This window comes from Quercus suber, unplaced genomic scaffold, assembly GCF_002906115.3.
Source record: "Quercus suber isolate HL8 unplaced genomic scaffold, Cork oak 2.0 scaffold_68, whole genome shotgun sequence".
In the NCBI taxonomy this organism is placed as follows: Eukaryota; Viridiplantae; Streptophyta; class Magnoliopsida; order Fagales; family Fagaceae; genus Quercus; species Quercus suber.
The window spans coordinates 858,094-882,097 of NW_027069533.1; the positions used below are offsets into that span (position 1 = coordinate 858,094).

At 32.7% G+C, this 24,004-nt stretch overlaps 3 protein-coding genes and 1 non-coding gene across 5 annotated transcripts; 1 reads left to right on the plus strand and 3 right to left on the minus strand.

The window, feature by feature from the left end:
* Positions 1 to 413: 413 nt before the first annotated feature.
* LOC111993924 (uncharacterized) lies at positions 414 to 1,918 on the minus strand (the record flags this gene model as incomplete). Its single annotated transcript, XM_065773033.1, is given in 2 exon segments — positions 414 to 539; positions 840 to 1,918. Coding segments are annotated over 2 exon segments (597 nt in total), but the record flags the coding sequence as incomplete, so codon positions are not given.
* Positions 1,919 to 7,283: 5,365 nt separating this feature from the next.
* On the minus strand, positions 7,284 to 11,197 carry LOC111993935 (photosystem I subunit O). 2 transcript variants are annotated; one of them, XM_024025777.2, is made up of 4 exons: positions 11,002 to 11,197; positions 9,134 to 9,206; positions 8,828 to 9,010; positions 7,284 to 7,569 (listed from the first exon to the last, which is right to left on the minus strand). In XM_024025777.2, the coding sequence occupies exons 1-4, from the start codon at positions 11,096 to 11,098 to the stop codon at positions 7,473 to 7,475; spliced, it is 450 nt and encodes a 149-aa protein (XP_023881545.1). In that variant the 5' UTR covers positions 11,099 to 11,197; the 3' UTR covers positions 7,284 to 7,472. The 2 variants fall into 2 exon arrangements, with proteins under 2 accessions (XP_023881545.1, XP_023881546.1); XM_024025778.2 differs by having other exon boundaries at positions 8,828 to 9,007; positions 11,002 to 11,195.
* TRNAQ-CUG (transfer RNA glutamine (anticodon CUG)) lies at positions 7,751 to 7,822 on the plus strand. The gene has a single exon. It is a non-coding gene; the product is annotated as a tRNA-Gln (tRNA).
* Positions 11,198 to 21,758: 10,561 nt separating the features above from the next.
* Positions 21,759 to 23,283, minus strand: LOC111993939 (F-box protein At2g27310). Its single transcript, XM_024025782.2, has one exon. The coding sequence runs from the start codon at positions 23,111 to 23,113 to the stop codon at positions 22,064 to 22,066; it is 1,050 nt and encodes a 349-aa protein (XP_023881550.2). The 5' UTR covers positions 23,114 to 23,283; the 3' UTR covers positions 21,759 to 22,063.
* Between the last annotated feature and the right edge of the window lie 721 nt (positions 23,284 to 24,004).

Consider the following 24,004-nt stretch of genomic DNA (forward strand, 5'->3'; position numbering starts at 1 on the left):
ATATATAGCTATTTTGGTCAAACTTGTAAAATGTGAAGTCTGCAATTCAAAGCATCGACAATTAAGATGGTGGAGTTCAGAGGAAGAACCATCCTTATCATTCATCTAAAAAAAAGAAAAAAGTAAAGGAGCGTGTCCTAATCAATGATTTCTTCTCTTTCTTTTTGGGGTGGAAAGAGGGGTTACCCTCTTTTTTTCACTTCACTTAAAACGATTGAAAACGACGATGCGGAAATCTACTGATAATGGACCACTAGCAGAAAAAGTTAGGCGGACAAGTTTTGATTTGAATGGCTATCACAACACGTTATCTATGTCACCTTCATATTATTATTTTTCTCCTAAGAAAAAAACAATAAAGAGTAGCTTTTGAAAGTGACTCGTTAACTTGTCATAAATGAAAAAATGAATACCTCCATCAAACTAGCATTGCTAAAGGAATCCAACCCTCCCAAGCAATAATCACTCAACTGAAGCCTGTGAGATATGGCTGAATTTCTTTTCTGAGTGCTACCACCACCTCCAGATCGCTCCAATCTCTGCACAATTTTACCAAAAATGAAAAACTATTTGATTGTTAGTTTAGTGGCAAAGAAGAACAAATGTAAATATGAACAACAATACTACAGAGCATGATCAAAGCTAACAAATTTCACAACTATTTGAGATGACAGATCGTGATTATTGTAACATCGGTTTTAATCACGTTACTTTTGTTGTACACCAATCACAATCTACCACCACATCAGTCAGTCGGTCGAGAAATTTGTGGTGGGACTTGCTGAAACATGAATGGCTAAGCTTAAATCTTAAAAAAGAATAAGTGAAATGAAACCCACCTCTGGCTCTGAGTTTGAGATAGAACTATGACATGGATCTGAGAAAGGGTAGGACAATTTAGGCACTGTCTCTCTGCTTGTAAATTGCTTCTCAACATTACTATTATTATGATTCTTATTCTTAACCACTTGGAGTGAAGCTGAAGGAACCTCGTTGATTTCCCATAAAGTAGCAGCGAGTTTCCGTGCAGACAGTGACACTCGCTTACCTTTAGAAGAAGAAGTAGGAACCTTTGGAAATTCAGCGTTTTCCATGGCCAATGAGGGTGATCTCGCGCTTGTTTTCCACGTAGGGAACGGCGTGCTAGACCCGCCACGCTTTCCAACCAGAATTGCTCGCTTGAATCTGTACCTACGGACCAAAGAAGACGAGGATGAAGATGAGCAGCCTCGCTTTCTGATCTTGCACACCCTCTCAGCTGACTCCGCAGTCACTGTCTTTCCCTCCAAGCTGTGGCTTTGACAAGACATTACTATAATTGTTATTATTATTATTATTATTTTGTAGAATTCTCACTGAATCTTGAAGACCCAATTCTGGGATTTTCAAGATTTTGCAAGATTTTGGGGTTGGTATTAAAGTTTCATCATGGGGTGGGTTTACATTGACTGTGAACTTTTTTTTTGCTGTTGTATTTTTGTTAAGTTTGGGACTATTGGCCTTGAGTTTAGCAAACAAAAGTGGCTGTCAAAGATTCTGAGTGTGGAACATCTGGCAGTCTTTAAAGATCTAATAAGGCACCTAGAAAGTTGGGTAAGAATTTAAGAACTGTCAAAAAAAAGAATGGAATGTAGATGGGATAGATTGAAATGGAAGGCTTTAGAGTGTGTGTACAAGTACCATTCGTTTGCTTTATTTTTCTTTTCCTATTTTTTTTCAGAAATATTAAGAGGGAAAGAAAAGAAAAGCAAAGCAAAGTGTTTGTTTGTGTTGTGTTGTGTTTGTGTGTGACACAGAAATGGGGTTGTGGTGTTGCTAATGCTAAGTGCTAAGAAGTACTCTATCTTCAACAATGAGTTGGGTTTGGTTTTGATTAAAAGGGAGAGAACAGGACGTGTCAGACACGTGAGCCAAAGTGCATTCAATCAGGGACGTGCATGTGAAGGGAATGGACGGTCAGAATCTTGACTAGGTTCTGCGAATTTTTTTTTTCATGTTTATATTATAACCTCTCCAATCTAATCTCAGCTGGAATGTTCTTTTGGGGTTTCATTTCATGATTACAGCGTATCTTCAGTATTATTGTCAATAAAATATAAATGTGTTTGTCTAAACACTAATATGAGAGAATAATCTGGTGCCATATAAAATGGCATAATGTTGTCCGCAACTCGCTTATATAGACTTATTATCATATTTTCATTACTCACAATTTGTTCACTTTTTATTTTATGTGACACTGGTATTACTAATGCGATGAATTCATAAATACATTGTTTCTGCCAACGTAGAAGGGGCAAACCCACGTTACATTTAGATGGGTGAGAGAAACAGCATGGACACAAGTGTTGACCAAAATCACATCAATTTCATATTATTACTATGTGCATAATTAACGGCTGATCTTCTCATTGGTGGGAAAACTGGTATTTACTCCATTCTCCAATTAATTGATAACACTTTGGGGAAAAAGTATTTATATGACGAATTGAACAGAGAAATTGGGTCAACCATTTCATATTCCCTTAAATTTTCCCCCCTCTATTTCTAGCGAAGTATGATTATTGCACAATTATTGACCACAAAAGCCGAAAACAATCATTCATACCCACTGAACATGCATCAAAAAACTTAACTTAAATTAACGGTGAAGATTCCTCATAAATTATTCAGTCCTATAAGAAAAGTTCTCCCTCCTCTCACATGAGATGTGAGCCTACTTTATGTCCTATACAAGAGTATACACCCCATATTAGAGAAAAGAGAACTTTTTCTATAGGACTGAATAATTTCCCTAGTTTCCTCGTTTTTGTTGTTGTTGTTAAAATACTAGCTAACAAGTCCTAATCTGTTGAATATTATTTGTACTTCACTTCTATTTGTACAATATTCATATGCATGTCTACATAACGCATCCTCTTGTATAGTGTTACACAAAGTTCAAAATACATAGACTTTTCTTTACATGTTATCAATTAAGGTCTTGCCCTTTTCCTCCAACATACTACACCAACTTTTGTTGCCATGCTACTTCAAATATGTTCCAAATGAGCCCATGTTGATCATGTGTCCACTCGAGAAAATAGCCACACAACTCAAGTCAACATGTTGGATGGCTACAAGACATCTCCTATACGGTCCACATTGTTAGTCAGTTCATGGCTACACTATAGTCGTCTCAATATGTAGTTATTTTATAATTCTCAGTATATATGTTGTTCTTTTCAATATGTTTATCGAAATCACTCGACTTGTTTCCTTAACAAAATAATATAATAAAATTGATTAAAAGAATAATATTACGGATATTTAATATCAATACTTTTAAACAAAAAACAAAAAGGTGCATCCAAAAAAAAAACACAAAAAGGTAATTCAAACTTACAAATGACACCAATCACATTTATTAAAATAACATTTTCCTTTGATTTCAAACCAAAAAATTAAAATTAAAAAAAAAACATTTTCCCTTCATTTCTTTCTCATTTATTAATTGTATATTAGATCCTTTCCTATGATTATGAAATAAAGGAAGGTATCATCACTCAGTTACAACATTGATTTTTTTTTTTTTTTGGGTAGAAAAACGACTTTCATAGAGTACTCAGCAGTTTGAGGGAAAAGCCTCTCATAGTACAAACTAGAAGTGTTATAAAATAAAATCATACAAAGAGGTCCATAGGAAGACTATCAAACACAGCAAATCCCTATTCCATATCAGGTTCTTTCCTAGCAAGCGTGTCAGCTTATTTGTTCGCCTAGCAAAAATAGTGCTTATTTAGCTGAAATTAAAAATTCTTTGTTGAAAGTATTGTAAATAAAGTTAAAATGTAGCTAAAATAGTACAATGTGACTTATAAATAGTATCAAAAAGTACAATAAGACCCATGAATAATAGTAAAAATAAATTAAATAGTAAAAAAAATTAACTTTTTTTAGGCCATGCCAAACACAACCTTCATCATCATTTAAGAAATTTGACTAAGTTTCACTAAGGGTACCGTAATAAATATATATATATATATATAAATCACTGTACTTTTTACTTCTACTACTTTAATTAAGCATATTTTTGTGTGACCTTAAAAAATTTTACATTGACTTGTAGCGTATAGGTTAGGTAATTCATTTATATAAGAAAGAATCAAGTACTATAAAAAGATGAAAAGAGTTTTAAGTCTTTTGACGTGACCAAGACGAGCCAAATTTCATTCAAGGGCATGTCGGTATGGATGTACTATATCAATTAATGATTTTTTTTTTTTTTTGTGAAAAACAATATCAATTAATGATAATCTTCATGTTTAGATGACCAAAATAAAAAGTATCTCAAATTCTCTATATCATACGTAAATAGGATATGGCAAAGTTAAAAATTATATATACATTACATTGGGTTTTATAAATGTGTGGCTTAAGAGCATATGTTAGTAAACTATTTTAAAAAACTTTTTATAGAAAGATGAAAAAATAACTAAGTGATTTAATAGTTTTTTTAATTTTTCATAAAAAAATTATTAAAATTGATGGTTAATGTATGCCATTACATTAATGATGTTGATAAATGTAGACTTTCAAATTCTTACGTGCCAATATTAATAAATTAAAAAAAAAAAAAAGTTTCAATAAAAATAAGTTCTTCCAAAAGGTCTTGGTGGAGAAAAAGAAGTCACATAAAACTGATTATGGATGGCAAAAATTTCTTGCTCAGTCCATCCATCGCTGGTTTTACTTGTCCCACACGGCCACACTATCTTTAATGTTTTTTGTGTGTGTGTGTGTATATATATATAAATTGTTTATATAATTTACTCTTTCTATAGTCTATACACACACACACACATATATATATATATATAGAAGGTTGGGTTCAAGTTATACTAGGTATAACTCTAATTAATGTTATATCACTTAATATTTTTTAATTGGATGCGAATTTTGACAAACCAACCGTTGGATTACATTATCTTTTTATATTTTCCATGTTTACAAAATTTTAAGGTGATCAAATATTAATAGTCATGTCATCAATCAATTGTTAAATTCAAGTTTTTGTAATTTAAAATGTTGTATAAAATATGAGTTTATAGATTGAATAGTAAATAACATTTAATTGGTATAAAAATTGGCATACATGTTAAAAACATATAGAACATGTAATCTAACGAAGAGATTTTCAAAATATAAATTCAATAACAAATTATTAAGTGATGTAATTTGAATCTAACTCATATATATATATATATATAATTATATATATATATATTCTATTATCATCCATAAACACACTTGTTTTCTCTCTCTTTCAGCACTCTTACAATCATCCCTCCTATATCTCTCTTATCACTATCTTATGACTAACGAAACCACCTTATTAAAGATACTAAAATACCTCTAATTTGTCCTATTCTTGACTTGACTTGTCTCACTTTCCTTCCATATGGGTTTTCTCGATCTCGAGGAAGGAGTGGGTGTAACAGGGCACTACTAATCCACCATTGTAAAAAAGATTACATTTCACCATTGTAAAAAAGATTATGAACAAAAAAAAAATTTTGGTATTACTCAATCCACAATAAATGAATGTGTAGGGTACGAGGGAAATAGTAGAAAAGAGAAAGGAAGAGGGGGTTTCCTACAAAATATAGGGTTGGAGAAGTTTAAGTACGAAATAATAATTGTGGAGCATCCTTCCCATCCATGACAGTACATCACACCCTTTGAAACAATCAATCAATCAATCAGTTTGCACGAGGGTGGGGCCTTTCGCTAACGGCTCAATGGTATGGGATTCGTAAAAATCGTAGGGATATCTCTTCGCTGGATTTGGATCCTTTCCAAAGTCTTTATAAAAACACCTACGTCCTGTTAGATTTTAAAGGACCCACCTGTGAGAACCACATGGCCCATCATATTCAGTGCTCTATATATTATCTCTTTTTCCAAATGATGGTGGTCCATGGATCACTTGGATTTTGGGCTCTCTCAATGTTTCCCTCACTATGCCGACCATGTGTTTCAATGCAATGGCTAAAAGGAGAAAAATGTCGTAATCTTTCGCACCATGCATTTCATTGCTATAGCTAAAAGGAGAAAAAGTTGTGATCTTTCGTGTGTTTGGATCTATTTCCTTATAAGTTATAGGGAGGGATTTTCTTTTTGTAAAAGAAAATTATTAGATATTCTCGCAATATAGTACTGTAGTGTTCGCTTATTTCATATTTATAGTAAACTTTATCATGAATTTGATTATTAAAACCTATCATAATTCATAAATGTGGAAGAAAAAAAGTTTTACTATGTTTCAGAAGTATTTAATAATTACTTGTAAAAAAAATGTGGTCGTGGAAAAGCCCGACCAATCAATATGCGACTGCTGAATGAATGTTTCAACAAAGTTAGTAGCTAAGTGGTATCATTATCATGCTACCTCTTTTTTGTGGAAGCTAAAGTTAAACAAAGAAGACAATGGGATTTCTTACTAGTTACAAGTAGCTTCATAATTGTGAAGCAATGAAACATGCTATAGTGGTTTTACTATAGTATGCTAAAACTATTCCCATATTTACTACAACTAAAGCAATTCCTAATTTTACCACAAAACAAATTGATTAAACAACATAATTGGTATTACGTCAATAGTATAATAACATAAATTTCTGAATTTTTTTAATTATAAACAGTTTTGTTACGTTGTGATATATATATATATATTTTTTTTCACACCTCAATTTATAAAACTTATAAAACACAATTTGAACTATAAAATGTTTGGACCTAGTGCTAGCTATTAAGCTATCTCTTCACAAATGGAATCAAATTGTCTTGAAGTTATAGTAGCTCTGCATTTAGATCCATTTTCCAATTTATGATAGTTCCCGCTGGCTGATAATGTGTGCTAGACGTAGGTTTCTCATTTGCTCTTGCTGCTTCATCCCAATTTATTGGACATGCATGAAGCTTTTAAAAGAGCAACTTTTTCTTTGCTCCAAGGTATATACTCAAGTCAGGGGTGGTGGGGGTGTGGGGAATACTTAAGTTCAAATTAACAACTTTTTCTTTGCTCCCATGGTACATCCTTTTGTTCAAATGAGGACAGTTTCCAAAATCCTTAGACATGATTGGAGTAAATGTCATTCAAAGTAAAGTATCGGTTTTTTGTGGTGTTTTTCTTTGGTAATATCAATCATCCTTCTCTGTAAATTTTCATACCAAAAAAAAAAAAAAAATTCTAATGGGATTTCAAAATAGAATGAGCGGGAAATGGAATTAGGAAACAGAGGTACACAACTTTTTGTTTTTATTTCGCAGCTAGGCACAACATGGAGGTACAAATATTAAACTACGTTGAAGAAATAAATAGACAGTTTTTCTTATAAACAGGTAGAAGAAAGAGAAAAGGAAGTAGGAATCATAATAAATGCAAGAGAAGAGACACAATTGAGAGTTGAGAGAGAGAGAGTCAAAAGAAACTATTTTTCAAAGTAGTCTTCGGTCCTTCCTTTGAACCCAATTTGCCCAAAAGTAAGGCAGATGAACAGTCCCAGGTGCCATGTAATCAACCACAACCTGGTCATAAAAATAAATTTTAAAAAAAAAAAACCCAAGTCTATGAAACATTAAAAAAACTGAAAAAAGTTATTGAATAAAGTTAACGAGGAACATATTGTCTATTAATGGCTTTAATGGCAATGGTCCCATGGACAGAGTTTAAAATATATAATACGTTGGAAGACATACTAACAGCTACGGTCCCATGGTCTAGTGGTCAGGACATTGGACTCTGAATCCAGTAACCCGAGTTCAAATCTCGGTGGGACCTTCTTTTTACTTTTTCTTTTCATTTTTTTTAAGAATCAATTGGGCTTCCTAACCAGCTTCGGCTTTAGCCCAACGACTTCAATAGTACTGTTTGCATTCAATTGGGCTTACTATTGCTCCCCCGATTAAATATAAAGCACTAGAAGCATAGCTCTTCTGGCCGAATAGAAATTAAAACAAAATAAACAATACTCTTCTCAACTCTGGCCCGTTGAGGGAAAATCTCTCTCTGAAGTTTTTTTTTTCGAGTTTTATTAGCACATTGGGATATATTATAAAGTGTTTTTTTTTTGGATTAAGTCTCCTCAGCTAATTTGTAATCTTGCCTTTCAGCAAACTAAACAAGTCTACACAGAAGTTGCTACACAAAGCTAGTTCTAAAATCAAACTTAGTAATCAATCTAGATTGTTTTCCAAAAAAAAAAAAAAAAAAAAGTAATCAATCTAGATTCAGCCCTTTATAATAATGGTATGGCAAGAACTATTATATACGGCATACCCAATTAATGTGTGTTTATCTGTGGTACATTGTAGGTGTGTGATAGCTTTGCTTGAATCGGTCTAAGGAATTGAATATAAGAAGGATGACCTTTTTGCAAAACATTGCTGCCATTCACTTATACAGTTATACTTCACTATAATTATTAAATTAAAATTGCCATTCACTTATACATTAAATTTCAATTTATAATATATATATATATATATATATAAAACTCACTGGGAAATATGTGAAAGATCTTGAAATTCTGTTCTTCTTGTATGTAGTTATGTTAGTATGTTACCAAATAAAAATTATTTATCCCAATTTTTCTTTTCGATTATATACTGAAATTACATTCAAAATTTTAGTTAAAATTTTAATTATTGTTGCATACAGCCATATACACAAGTAAGTGAAATCGTGTTTTTCTTATGTGTGCATGTAAAATCGTGGTTTCATGTGTATGCATACAGTGTGTAATGATCGTTACTCTAGTTAAAAAAAAGGCAGTATGATACTTACCAAAACTGAGAAGTGAGAGGAGGAGGAGTGGGGAAGTGAGCGAGCTCAGCTCCTATGCTTTCGAAGAAGAGGCCAGTCAAACTCTTACCATCGATTGCAGGGACGCTGGATGGTGCTAACCACCCTATTAACCCAAATCCAATCACATTAAAATCCCTGCGCAGCCAATCTCTCTGGAAACTACTTTTCCCAACAAGTCCACACACGAGCAAACCATAACCATATCAGTCACATATATTACTCTATATATTGATTCCCATCATCACATTAAACCAATACAAACACAAGTTCACTGCTACTACCTACCACGTATACTTTCCTCCCGAAGCATGTGCCTGCTTCAGAGGGTTTCTCACCGTCACAGGAGACTTCAAAAAGCCTTATGAAATAACATTAAAAACAAATCAACAAAAAAATAATAACAATCAATATATCAATCAATCAATATCAATTAATATCAATATATATATAAAAGCAGAAACATTATGCGAGAGAGCATGAGATCCTGCCATGTGACGTAATCTATGAAAAGAATTGAGATACCCTTAAGCCATATTAGAGATAAAAACAAATTTAAAAGTGAAGACTCTTTATTTCATTTGATTCAATATTTCAAGACTAATTTTTGTTACATTTTGTATTCAATGTTTTAAGACTACTATTTATTTCATTTGGTTCAATATTTTAAGACCTTCCATCTCTCACACACACAAAATACTCTTTGCATTTCCATTCATCATTTTCACTTTTACTCCTTTATATGCACATATCCATAACCTTTCAAATCATCTTATCTCAAATACACTTAGAAAAAAATGATGTCATTTAGCTTCAACCTTTCAATGACACTTGCATAACTCCAACGTTGCAGTATAAATTTGATTGTAACTCGTATGAGCAAGCTATGACCAAGGAAGGGGGCTTGCGTTTTTTATTCAATGACGGTAGATTACGGTTTTGATTTTGAAGTTAGACATCGTAAATTTTGTGAAAATTATGATTTGCTTGAAGTCTTTGGGTGTTTGAGATTTTGGTCTGGGAAAGTTATAAATGTATTTTATTTTGGAACTAAAGAAAAAGAGAAAGAAACATTCTAATTGATTATTTATGAAGTTATTTTTATTTTATTTTTCATTTTGTGTTAGAATTCATAATTTGTAGGTTTCTTTGTATGTAGCCATTGTGGTAAAAAACAAAACTGATGGTGACTTAAAAGTATTTTTTGCATTTTTTTAAGGATACAGAAGCCCAACTAAAGCCAATTGAATTTTGATAAATGAATGTGTTTTTAGCAATTTTATCTTTGTTTAATCACATTCTCTTTATATTGATACTTACAAATTATTTCCTTAATTCCATTGAGAAAATTAATTGGGTGTTTATGATTAAGGTCTCCATATTTGGTTGTGAGAATAAAGTGATTGAGAAAGTGTTTGGTATGTTGCTTAAATTTATGTAATTTTAGGATATTAAAATATTTTATATTTTGAATTCTTATTTGTAGATTTCAAAATCATTTAATCAGTTTGAAAAATAAAATCTACTTTTAATGGTAAATATTATAATATATTATAATCTTACAATGTTATACAATTTTTTAAAATAAATTATGAATTAAAAAAAATCAAGTTTTAAAGTATTTAACAATATTGTGGGCAAACATAAATATTATACAACAAAATAAGTATTAAATATTATATGTAGATTTTAATATACATAAAAATGATTTCAAATGAAATTGTAAAGTAATCAGCTCATCGCGCGAGATATCATCTAGTTAATACTAATAGTTAGAAAACACAAACACAGATACGAACACGGGTACAAACATAGACATAACACAGATATAGGTATAGAGATGAACATGGTCACAACATGGTAACACAAACAATTTCTTAAAAATTATAACATAAAACGTCTTGTGTGACACTAATATAACATAGGTGCGCACTCTAAATGAAGTCTCCATGCTTCTTAAATTAATAATAATAATTGCTAGAATAATTTTTAAGATTATAATTACAAAGGTTTTTGGCATATACATGTTTCATGATCTTATGTTTCATCATGTAAATCTGAAAAAAAAAAAAAAAAAAAAGAAAAAAAAAAGAGTTATTTTATGGTTCTTGTTGTTCTCCAAATATAATGTAATTTAAAGAGGTTTTGAGGAGAACCTGAAGTGAGGGATGTTGGCTTAGGTGCAGAGACCCGAGAAGGTGATGACAATGAGGAGCTGCCCAAGCCTATGACGGTTGATACGGTTGCAGCCATTTTTCTAATCTGCTTCTGCTGATGCTTGAGCTAGAGGATAGTGACTGAGTCAGAAATGAAATACTGTAATTTGGTAATAGTGGTTGGGTTAGGCTTTTCTCAATGTGATGGAGATTTTGTGGCTCATAGATTGCGTGGATGGGATATAGTTCAATGACATTGTGCCACGTTGGAGTTGTATGGATAAACTGGGGTCTGTGTTTGATACTTTGATCTTATACTGATGATATTCAGGGACTGTTATTTTCACGTGCCAGTGTGCGAGTGAGAATATGTTGAGTTGATTTGAGAAGGGCTTATCCATACTTTGCTCTGTTTTGATTTTTTGATAGTGATACTGATACTGATACTAAGATCGGGCTAAGCCCTAAGCCTGTTGTTTGATTGAACTTTGGATCATGTAAGTTGGCAATGCTTTGTGGCCCATTAAAGGGTTAACAATTTAGCAGAAATTTGCAGTTTTGGTCCAATTCGGTCCATTATGGTCCATTTTGATCTATTCGGTCCAATTAGTCCATTTCAGTTCATTCAATCTACTTTGGTCTACTCCGTCCATTTGGTTCCACTTCGGTGCACTTAAGAATGGAAAAATAAAAGTTTGGGTAGAGACTAGTACCTATTCTAAGTCCAATTATTAAAATTAAAAAAAAAAAAAATCTTCTATAATTGCAAGTGGGAATCTAGAAAGCTAGGTGGTTCTGTTGTTAAGAAGTTAGAGGCAAAATAGAGAGTTTGATGCTACTGTGGTCATTTCATTTTAAATCCTAGAACGTAGGTTGGATAAGGAAAAAAAAAAGGAGCCTTATATTAAAAAAAATGTTAATAACATATCAACAAAAAGTAGAATCAACTAGGATAAACAAAAAGTAAAATCAAATAGGATAAAAAAAAATTAAATATTATAGTGTCTATCAAATGTAAAAATCAAATAGGATAGAAAACAATATATTGAGAAGAAAAATTATGCCATTGAAAATGTAAAAAACCGAAGGAAAATAAATAAATAAACGAACAAAGAAGTTGATATGAATGTAGATTGCGTGTTTTTTAAAACACTAGCCAAAGTTTTTTTTTTTGGGGGGGGGGGTGTGGGGAGAAAACACTAATTATAGTTAATGAGAATAAATAAATTGTTTGTTCTTATCTAAAAAATTGCAACGTGGTGCAATCATGGTTTTTAAATCCAAATTTTATTATATAATATATGGTATTCATACTTTAAGGAAATTCTAGTTCCAAATGAAATGGAAATTCTAGTTCCAAATGAAATGGTCCAAATGAAAATGCTTTTTTTTGGGGGATTTCAATTAATTTGAATCTAAAAAATTTATTATGATTTAGGTTTGGCAGACTGCTTAAAAATATAGAATAAATGATTGGGAGAAACTTGCAGAAGATAAAATGCCTTTCTAAACTTCATAGCACCCTGCTATTGTGCACCTGCGCCCCCCGCCACCCCCACCCCCCCCCACAAAAAAAAAAAAAATCCAACCAAAAAAAAAAAAAAAACATATACCTTAAATTATTGTATCTCAAATTACGTCTTAATGTAGAACCTTTTTTATCTTCTTACTTTAGTTTGGACATATGTGAGCTTTGCGAGTCCAATAATAGATGGCCCGCGTAACCAGCCCATCAAGAAAACGTTCAAAAATAGATATTTTGTTCCAAATATGGCCCCTAATATGGATTGGCTTTGTTCTTGACGGAGACGCTTTGTGTGGTGAAACACAGGCAACAATTTTCAGGGTTTAAAGATGCTTTCTTTGCTAAGTGTTCCAATATCATCCTTAAGGATGATTCTGCTAATGTCTTGAACCCTCTCATAAATCCAGAGCAGTTCCTAGATTGGAAGATAAAGCCCCCAAAGAGATGACGTTTTGTTTTGCCTCAGTTGTTGTTGGAATGTTTTTGTGATCAATCAAAAATTTGAATTTTGTGTCAAAGAAATTGATAATAATAATAATAATAATAATAATAATAATAATAATTGTGGGTAGTGGAATAGTCACCTCTCGGGCCTAAAGCCCAAGAAGCAATTGGGCCACGGGAGAGAACTGGGCTTGGCATATGTTTTTAAAGGACAGACTTAATGGGTAATAAACCATGAAAGGAGGAAAGCTAGGTCATCCCAAGTATTACGGAAAAGATGAGTACCACAGGAAATCTGTTCCCATGGAAAAGGTACGGTTCCAACTTACCCGAGGTATGGTGCACGGATAATTCACGTGTGATTTTCAAGAGATTCCTAGAACCATGGGAAAGTTCCAAAACATGCAAGAAAGTTGAAAATTTTTACCTTCACATTAATGATGGGGCTCTTACCTCACCTCTGCTGCATTAAATACAAGTAAGACAGCCTAGACAGTACAAACAACTCCCAAAGTTAGAGTTCTAGGATAAGGGAGGGGAGGAATCCAATAAGGTTGAGAAAAATGTCCTTGAGGCTATGGTAGGCAACAGAACAACTGTAGTGGTAAGAGCAAGGATTGAAGTTATAAAAGGGAGAGGAGAGGCAAAAGAAAAAGGATCTGAAAAAAGAGGAAAAAAATGAACATAAATAAGAAAAATTAGTCACAGAGAGAGAGAGAGAGAGTAAAGATAACACTACAGGAACATGAGAGTTATCTATTGTAATATTCGAGTTTAGAGAAATCAATTGCTTGAGTTTCCCATTGTGAAGCTTTTTTCCTTATTGTTTACTTATTTGTTGGTTGTTTGAATAATTTGAGTGTGAATCCATGAAGGACTCCATGGGGGCCAAATTTTGCGTCTCCACAATAATAATAATAATAATAATAATGTGGCTTTAGTGTGTGCTGAAAGAGTTTGTGACTGAGTTAAGAGCAAGCTTTTATGATTCAAGCTTTTAATTTATATACCATTAAGATTTATGATTCCCCATTTAAATTGACAATTTTTCTGAAAATGACTTTTTAACAATAATTCTTTTTCATAAAACATCTATTTTTATAAAAATAACTTCCATGAGTTTTAATTTAGTACATTCATTTTTATTTTAATAAAATTTTCTCTCTCTCTCTCTCTAATTCTTAAGTACTCTTGAAGCACGAATGAAGTAGCACCATCCTCCATACTCCAAGAATATCTTAGAATTTTTATGTTCTAGAGTCATCTACAGATTCTTTTAATTATTTTATTTATTCGGGTTTGGCTACTTTATGTACCTGTTAAAAATTTGTAAACTGACAAGCCTTAAAACACAAACTCACTTCTATCCTTCCATATCACAATCTACAACATATATTTCTTAAGTTCCATAATATTGCATTCTTGCTCAATGAGCTTCTATTTGTTTTAGGACCAAGCCTATCTTTGTACAGACCTTCTAACTTCAGTACTTTACGTTCAAAGGAGAGGTTATTAAAGACCAATCCATCCTCTTTTATTCTTATTGTAAAATTATTTAGCAAATAAAAGTCATTAATAAGTTAAGAGTTTTGTAGCTTAGTGGTATTATCTACTCTCACTTATAAAGATAACCATAGTGCAAATATTTCATCTGTAATTATTGTAACTATCGAATTATTTTTTTTAAAAAAAAAAAAAAACCCCAACTATCTCAAGCCAATAGTATATTGCCATATACAATAAACATTTTAAATTTTAAATTACACCCTCTAATTTTGACATATTTTCAATCCAATTCTTTGAGTTTCATTCCACCCCCCCCCCCCCCCCCCTTTTAACATATTGGATGAATGAGAACGAAAGGATTACATTAAAAAAATGAATGAATGAAAATTAAAAGACTATATATATATATATATAATAAAAAAATAAAAAACTTGAAACCTATGTTAACGTTGTTGACTGATTGTGGGAAATTGATTGATGAGTGGATTTTTACTTAGTCCTGGATGAAAAGCTCTTAGAGCATCTCCAGCAGCTTCTTCAAATTTTTGTACTGTTTGGAAAATGAACAGTGACATTTAGCTTTCACCTATTCACTTTTTCAAATACATTTTCAACAGATTCTCTATTCCATTCTCTATCTCATTTAAATATTATTTCTTCATTCATTATTTATTCTTTTTTTAATCATCATTTATTCTTTTTTTAACAACTATATTTTTCAATGAGAAGTGTTATGTTTACAACATTTTACGTAGTACTTTTACAATAAAATTTATATGGAAAGTTGTTACTAGTTCTAATTTGAACTCACCACTAAAATTATTTTTTTACTCGTCAATATTAACTAATAACAATCTGTTACTTAAAATTTATTGTGAAAATATTGTGATAGTATTTTTCAATTAGGATTTTTTTATTTTTTATATTAGTTTTCTTCCATTCATTTCTTTTCTTTTCTTTTTTCTTTTTTTTCTCCTCCACACAAGTGTCTAGCCCCCCTTCTTTTTATTTTTATTTTTCACCTCAAGAACATTCTAGCATCTTCATTTGCTTCACATCAAAGAAAAGAGAGAGAGAGAGAGAGAGAGAGAGAGAGAGAGAGAGGAGAGATCACAAACACAAACTCACCGCCGACGACAGCCCGATCCCAACCACCAACACAAACACGGCCCAATCCCAACCATAAACACAAACGCCGTCGTCAATCCGGACTACAAACATAAACACCTTCACCAATCCCGACCACAAACACATCCCAATCTTAACCCAAACCCACGATTTGATCTCAACCCAAACCCACAATCGAAAACCCCAATGACCCACCACCACCAGTAGCAACAAAACGACCCACTCCACCACATCACCACCAAAATACCCAGCAAGGATCGGAATTGATTTTGAGGAAGGAATCGTGTGGTGGATGCGTGAGTACCATGGAGGCAGTGGTGAGAGCTTCGACCACCACCATTAAGGCACTGCCAGTGGAGGTCGGTTAAGCTTGGGCCTCCATCACATCTCTAGCATCTCCACTGCCGCTCGTCGTCCTCCCCACCACCAGGCCGGGTCAGATCGGCTTGTTCTTTTTTTTCTTTTTTCTTTTTTTCCTATATTTGCTTGTTTTGATTCAACTTTATTTTAAGAATTGGATTTTGTTTTGTGTTTGGATTAATTCTTTTGCTCATGAACAAGTCTCTCTCATTTCTCTTTTTCTTTTTTTCTTTTTTTCTTTTATTTTTTTGATTTCATTTGGTTTATGAGAAAAGAAGAAGCAACGGCAACAGAGAGAATGAGAGGGGGGAAAAAAAAGCAATGGAGAGAATGAGAGAAAAAAAGAAATCCAGATGAGAGAGAAAGAATTGATATAATAAATAGTTGGAATAATATTTTAATTCAAGAAATTCAATTACTAATGTACAGTAGCCCATCAGACTTGATGGGCTATTGTTCATAATCTGAAAAAAATTTCAGGTATAAAGAAGCTGCTGGACTCTGTTTTTATAGTTCCATTCTCTATTATAGAGAATATTTGACCTTTACATAGGTTGCTAGAGATGCTCTTAGCCGGTTATATATTTACCGTCAAGGATTAATTTATAATAAACCCAATATAGGTTTTAAATACTAAAGAACCATAGATTAACTATAAATTAACTTTTTGTTAATTTTTTTTGTTTACAAGTACTTGCACCTACAATTGATTTGGATCATTTGGAAAATAATATATATGTTTAACAAATTAAATTAAAAATAAGTCAAAGTTAAATGTTGTAATTTGTAATTTAGCCTAGTTAATAAAAGAAGGAAAGTGTTGTGTACTTGTGTTTGTTAAGATTGTTGGAAAATCTGGTTTTGCATCTCATACAAAACACACAGCGAAAGCAACAAACACAAATCTACTTCATTCATGAGAGATAACATATAACCTTGAATTCTAGAGCAAAGAATAGAAAGCGTACCTTGATGCAGTGAAATTCAAAACCAAGACTTGAGAAAGCCTTTAATCTTCATCTCAATTCCACATGATACCTAAGAAATGTGGTCTCTTAATCAGTCTTTATGTATGTTGATTCTCAAAGAAAAATCCTTCTTCTTCTCATTGTTGAGAAAAAACTGTTTTTATTTTTTCATCATACGTACATTTTAACTACCTTAGTAGTTACTTTATTTAATAACTCTTATTAAATAAAAACTAATTATCTAATTGGGTAGCCTTTTGGGCCTATCCAATTGGGTTTTAGTTTGTGGCTTTAGATGGAACGAAAGGGAACGAATAAGATTCTAGCTCTAATGGGCATTGGGCTTATTTGTCAACTCTTGACAAGTCCAAAGTTACCATTAATTATATTTAATACTACTATATAAATATAATTGTACTCTAGGTCTTATTAATAAATTATACCCCAAGATTCTAATGATATCATTTGACATTTCCATGAAATATCCATAGTGAACAAAGTCATAAAGAACTATCACTTTGTAAACAACTATTTTCTTCTTGAGTACATGGTTTAATCTTTTAGTTATTCACATTTATTAAAATCCAATTTCAATAAATATAAGTTTTAGTAACTCCTTATTAAAGTGGATGCCCTGAATAACCAGTTCCCATTAAACTTATCTCAAGGGAATATTTCGTGTCTCTATAAATAGAGATTATGGATTCCATATTGAGAATATGTGTTCCCTCAACACTACGTATGGTTACCCAACATACTGAGATTTTGACTGTGAATATTAGATCTTACTCCTGATATATCAAAGTAACCTACATTTCATGATCGGGTTCACTATTCTCTCAGGATTGAGAGCCAATGAAATTAGAAGTCGTGAGATTAATTATTCAAGTGACAGTTGTTGATTGAATAATTAATATCACAACGCTTCAGTTCAATATGTCTTAACTCTCAAGACACATCAACGCATTAAGTAGAAGTCTTCACTTCCATGATCAAGACAAATCATCTTAGTTGATATGTTATAGTCTTCGCAGATGAAACGTCCAATTTCATTACCGACTACGAACTACATTTTGAGTTTACAAGAAACTTGTGATTTATATCTTCTGTGACTAAATCAGATACAATGCTTCTTAAGGACTATGCAATGTCCCATTAGTTCATTTATAAATAGTGTCATATAATTAAATAATTTAATTAATTATAACATGTCAATAAATTGGATTTTAGGGCATAATCCCCAACAAAGAGAGAGTCTTTTACAACGAAACAAGCTCACTGTTATGACCCTAGTGTTGAATAAATTATTTAGATTTAGTTTAGTGATAGAATAAATAGTATTGTTATATAATTGTATTCAAATTAATTCATATGTTTTAGGATAGAATTAGTTCTTTTGTTTTTAGGATTTGTTGATGAGGTTATCTCATCCTTAGCTATTTATGTATGTTAAATGCATTAATGAGAATTAAGAAGAAAATGAACCAAAATTGTTTATTTCTTCTCTCAATTTCAAGATATTGGTCATCTCAAATTGATTACACTATCTTTTATTTCTTAGTTCACACCACTCACAATGATCAAGTTTACTAACTTTACCAAAAGAAAATTCTAGAGACACAACAAATCTCACAAATATTGTCACAACTCGCTGCATGGTGAGTTGTGAATAGTGGAGGTCAAATAGTGGATTCATACTTTCACCACTCGCTATGTGTCAAATTATGGTAAAATTTGTATCAATAAAGTAGGGTGTTACAGGGATAAAGCCAAGATACTTTAGACGAATTAAGATCGAGAATTGCACCTGATGTAATTACTATCAATAGTTGAGATTGATAGCTATAAAAAAAAAAAAAAAAAAAAAAATTCAATCTTAACCATTGATTAAAAAAGATTAAGAAAAAAGTAAAAAAAAAGGTAAAAAGTAAAAAAATTTTGTGAAGAAAATAGGTGAATTGCACCCGACTAGACACGGATTAAGATCCGGTACAATTCACTCTACTATGTCTCACACAAAAAATTTACTTTTTATATTTTTAAGTTTTACATTTTACTTTACTTCAATTTTTTTCTTAACTTTTTTAATTAATATCTAAAATTAAAAATTACTTTTTGTAATTATCAATCTCAATCCTTCCTAAAAATTGCGTCAGGTTCAATATCGTAGATGTTGCCCTGATCTCATCCCGTTAGATACACGGTATTGCGAGCTATATATGGAAATTTGCAGAGGATGTTGGGGTCCATATCATCATTATTGACGGAGATTCTTGCAATAATTTCAAAGCTTTATATCTTCACCGGATGTTCACGTTTTTGTCAGGTGAATTTTTTATTTTTATTAATCTTTGGCCCCAGTTGCAGTAAACTGTACTCTGCGATGTTTTTGGCTCTACTGGGCCAGTGGCGAATGATACAGAGTATGGTTCACCATTATTTGATCAGTACTGCGTGGAAGAATATCTTCCTTTCACTGTACAGGTTTTGGCTAAACTCTTTTTTTTTTTTTTTTTTGGGAGAATCAGGTTTTGGCTAATCAAGAAAAAGAAAAGTTCACAAAAAGATAGTCAAAATATTCTCAAACAAGCTTTTTATTTCCACATGCTAAATATGCCTATGATTGAAATTTAAAAGTGATATAGACTTGGAAGAATGGCAGTTAAGTGTGTGGGCGGTGGGTCCGTGGGTGAGCTTTTTTCCACAAGGCCTGGAAAAAGGAGTCACGGGGAGAGTTCATCGCATCGTGGACCACAGATTAAAAAATTCAAACTTCTTTTCACATTCATTTCATGAAAAAAAAATCATGTTTGTATCTGTCGTTTATTCTCAAAAAAGAAAAAATCACGTTTGTAGAGTGTGGACAAGGCCACTGTGTTACTTTTTTTTTTTTTTTTTTGAAGTTTTCCGCGACTGCTAATATATCAATTGGTATTTGCTCATAAACCAATAATATTTTGAGAAATTACATCTGATGTAATTGCTTTTAATAATTAAAATTAAAAATTGAAAAAAAAAAAGAGAAAAAAACCTTTAATCTCAACTATTGTAATTAGGGACAGTCGCCCTAATGACGCAGCTTCTCTTCAATCTCTATCTTATTTCTTTTTTATACCTATACATAATAAGTGAATTTTGACTAAGAAAATGACACTCAATAATACAAATGCTATCTCGTATCATGTCATGGTTTGTGACCAAATCATAAATTATATGTGTTGTCATCAGATTTCATTGTGTATAGTTATATGAGATTGACACAAAACTATAAACTAAGGGACTTGATTGGTATTTTATTTTTTAGTTTTCAAGAATTTATTGAAAAATATGCTCAAATCATAGGGACTATAAAATTTGAAGGCAATTTTTTTTCTTACACCAACACTACATTAGTTTTCTCTTCTGCAACTTAAAATTTCTATCTTCGTGTGAAAGTTGCAGATATTATTTTCTTTGTCAATTGAAAAAGAAAAAAGAAAAACATATTAACATTACAAATATTTAAAGATAATAAAATGTAAGTAAGTGCATGACTTGAGACTTTAGTGATCAAGCACCATCATAGTCCTTCAAGAATTCACAAAATTTGTTGATTCAAGGGAAAGGAAAGGTTAGGTCTTATATGAACAAAAGAAAAAAAAAATTGTCATCACAAATTTGTTGATTGATGGAATGTAGAACCTATCCAAAAGAGGCAATTGGGGAAGTAAAGCTCCACCTAATTAAATTAATGCCCCACATAAAAATAGTAAATATTCATGCACTAGAAGATAAGGAGAAGCTAAAAGCTCGCAACCACTAGTGGCCAAAGGTAACTTGTAAATTTTGAGCAGCTACAAGCGGACTTATAACTTATTAAAACTCATTTTTCCAAATAAAAAAATTAAAATTAAAAAAAAAAAAAACACTTATTCAAAGTCAAAGTGTTGACCAGCCTGCAGCCGCCCTTTCTAACATTTATTTATTTATTTATTTATTTTTCTCTTCTAATATATTTACCACGCCAATGGGTTCTTGTTAAGATGATTCTCACACCTACCCCTTTTCTAATTTAAGAACACCCCCCCCAAAAAAAAAGAATACAAAAAAAAATCTATTTACCAAAACTTGTCCGACACATAATTTGTTTTTAATAAGAAAAATACAGCGTAGCTTATATTAAATGAAAGAAAGCGGCTTACAACAAAATCTGAGATATGTAAAGTACATTGAGCTAAACCACAAATAATATTATCACCTTCTCTCTTACTCCAAAACTTATCCAACATAGAATTTGACTCCAAAACAAGCAATGTCAAAGTCATAAATATAGTGCTGCAATTAATCTATTATAGAAAGTTAGCGTGAGTTTGGATTGCAATGAAATCCACCATGTCTGCAGTTGCGTTTTAAACATGTGGGTTTCGTACACTGTTTACGAGACCCGCAAGTACTTTTTTCAGCAATTTAAAAAAAAAAAAAAAAGTTTCACGGAACTATTCACACATTTAAAAATTATTTTGCTACAATATTTTTAATTTTTAGTAATAAGCGGTATCCCAAACAGACCTTTAGAAACACTATAATAGATAAACTAATATAGTGTTGACTTTAAGGCTTTGGGTTTGAGTTATTAACATTGTAGCAAAACTAGATTGATTCGGATTTTCAGACCTCTCACCAGCCAAGCTTGTATGTCTAATATTTTGATTTTGGTTATGGATATAAGGCTCGTTTATCTTAGTTACTATATCTTTTGGGTTGAGACTTGAGAGAGGATGTTATGGATACTAATTTAACAATCCAATTGCTAATGAAGAAATACTTTACAATAAGAAGCCGATAAAAAAGGAGCATTAAACTATGATATATATAATGGTGATAAAAACACCACATCCACGTGTATCATATATCCCACATATTACATTTTATCATGATAAAAAAAAAAAAAAAATTGTGATGAATATCAATGAAATAATCCCTAAACTACATATTTCCATCTTATTTCAATTTAAACTTTTTAATTCAAAAGAATAAAAAATAGAAACCTATTTTATGGTTTTAATTATCTCCGTTTCCTTTGTTTTCCTTACCAATAATATCAACGGTAAAAACATCCAGCTTGACGGTAGCGGTTAATTTAGTTTTCTCTTCACCTGAACAAAAGAAACGACCAGAAAGCCACGAAAATAGTGAGTCCAGTGGCAATGCAAGCCATGTCCAACGCTCTCTCTCTCCTCTGCTTTCTTTCCTTTCTCTCTCTCTTCATTTTCAGAAACTCTTCGACCCTCTCTTTCCCTTCCCCTTTCCTCTCCTTCTTCCTCTTCCCACTTTCCATCGCCCCTTGTAAAATTACCAAACTGTCCTTCCCGTTCAAATGCTTCCCCTCCAAGTCCTCCACTTGCATGCTCACTTCCCGCACGTGCATCGCCCCTCCCACCTTTCCCTCGCACGTGACTACCACCGCGCACTGGACTAGCTCCGACGTACCCTCGCCGCCGGATACGACCGTCGAGTACCGGAGCTGCACGTCTCCGGTCAGCCAGTGGCGCTGGACCGAGACGGGGCTCCAGCTCGAGACGTTCACGGCTCTGTTTCGGGTAGGGTCGATAAGGATCCAGCTTAGCTTCAGGTTCTCCTCGAGGTGGTCCAGCCAGGCTTGGTTCTCTCCGATGTGTCGTATCGGTGTCTGCACCAACTCTTTCTGCTCAAGCAAGTCGAACCGAAACGGCGAGTAGAGGAACCAATCGGACTTGGTCTCGTTCTCTTGGACCTTCGAGAAAATGAGACTCTCCTTGTAGTGAACATCAACGGCGGAGATTATCTCGGCGAGAAACGGACGGTTATGATGATGAAGATGATGATGCTGCTTCGGCGGAGAGCCATGGTGGAGGAGTGGGAATGAGTCGGAGAAAAAAGAGCGGTAACCACCAGGGAACGAGGAGATGACGTGGCGGACACGTGGGTCGTCGATGGAAGGCCACGTGGAGGAGCAGATTTCCCGCCAGAGCTGTTCTTCGGTGGAGAGAGCGTGCAAGTGGGAGGAGGCGCAGGAGGCGGAGGCGAGGGTGGCGCCGTCGAGCCTGGTGAGGATGTGGGTCTTGATGACGTCCTGATGGACGTCTGAGATTGCAGTGCCACCGCCGTGATCGTGATCATGATCATGATCGACGGTCGTGATTGTGGTTGTGCCAGATTCCATGAGGGTCAACCGGGAAAAAGGCCTTTTAGAGCTAAATTCAAAGTTATGAGGTTGTGACAAAGAGAAAGGTGGATATGGAGGCTTTTATAGCGAGAGAGAGAGAGAGAGTGTGTGTCAGAGCAATGTTAAACGGTCCACACCGTGCTCTCACGTCTATCTTTTTTTTCTTAGGTGTTCTCGTGTCTATCTAATATTGTTAGTTAAAGAAACAATGAAACATCCACTTTTTTTACCCAAAAAAAAAAAACATCCACTTCACTTTGTTAGTTGCATGTGACTTATTTTAATAGGGTATTTTTTTTTTTGAAAGTTTTAATTTATGATGTTCTTTCTTACCCAAAAAAAAGAAACATCCACTTCACTTTGTTAGTTGCATGTGACTTATTTTAATAGGGTATTTTTTTTTGAGAGTTTTAATTTATGATGTCCGTTCTTGATGATAGCTTTTTATCAGTTAAACTAACTGAAACTTATAATAGGATATTTAATTCTAATAGGGTATTCAATTTTGCGTCACGTGTTTTATTTAATTTTTAATTTTGTGCTAAATAAATTATGATTTTGTTAATATGTACCCTAAGGGCATACATTATTTTTTATTTTTGGAAAAGTTTTTCTTGGGAATTGAAAAAGTATTGACAGTTTTTTCAATTCCCGAGAAAATGTTTTCAAAAATGGATGGTTTAATATGTGCCCTAAGGGTACACATTAACTGGACCCAATAAATTATTAATGATAAAAATTGAAGACTTCAAATCCAATTAGATTTTAAATTAGAGTTCAATTTTTTGCCATGTGTCTATCTAAATTTTTAATTTTTGTGATAAGTAAATTATTAGGTGCAAAAACCGAACTACCTAAATTCAATTAAATTATATATATATATATATA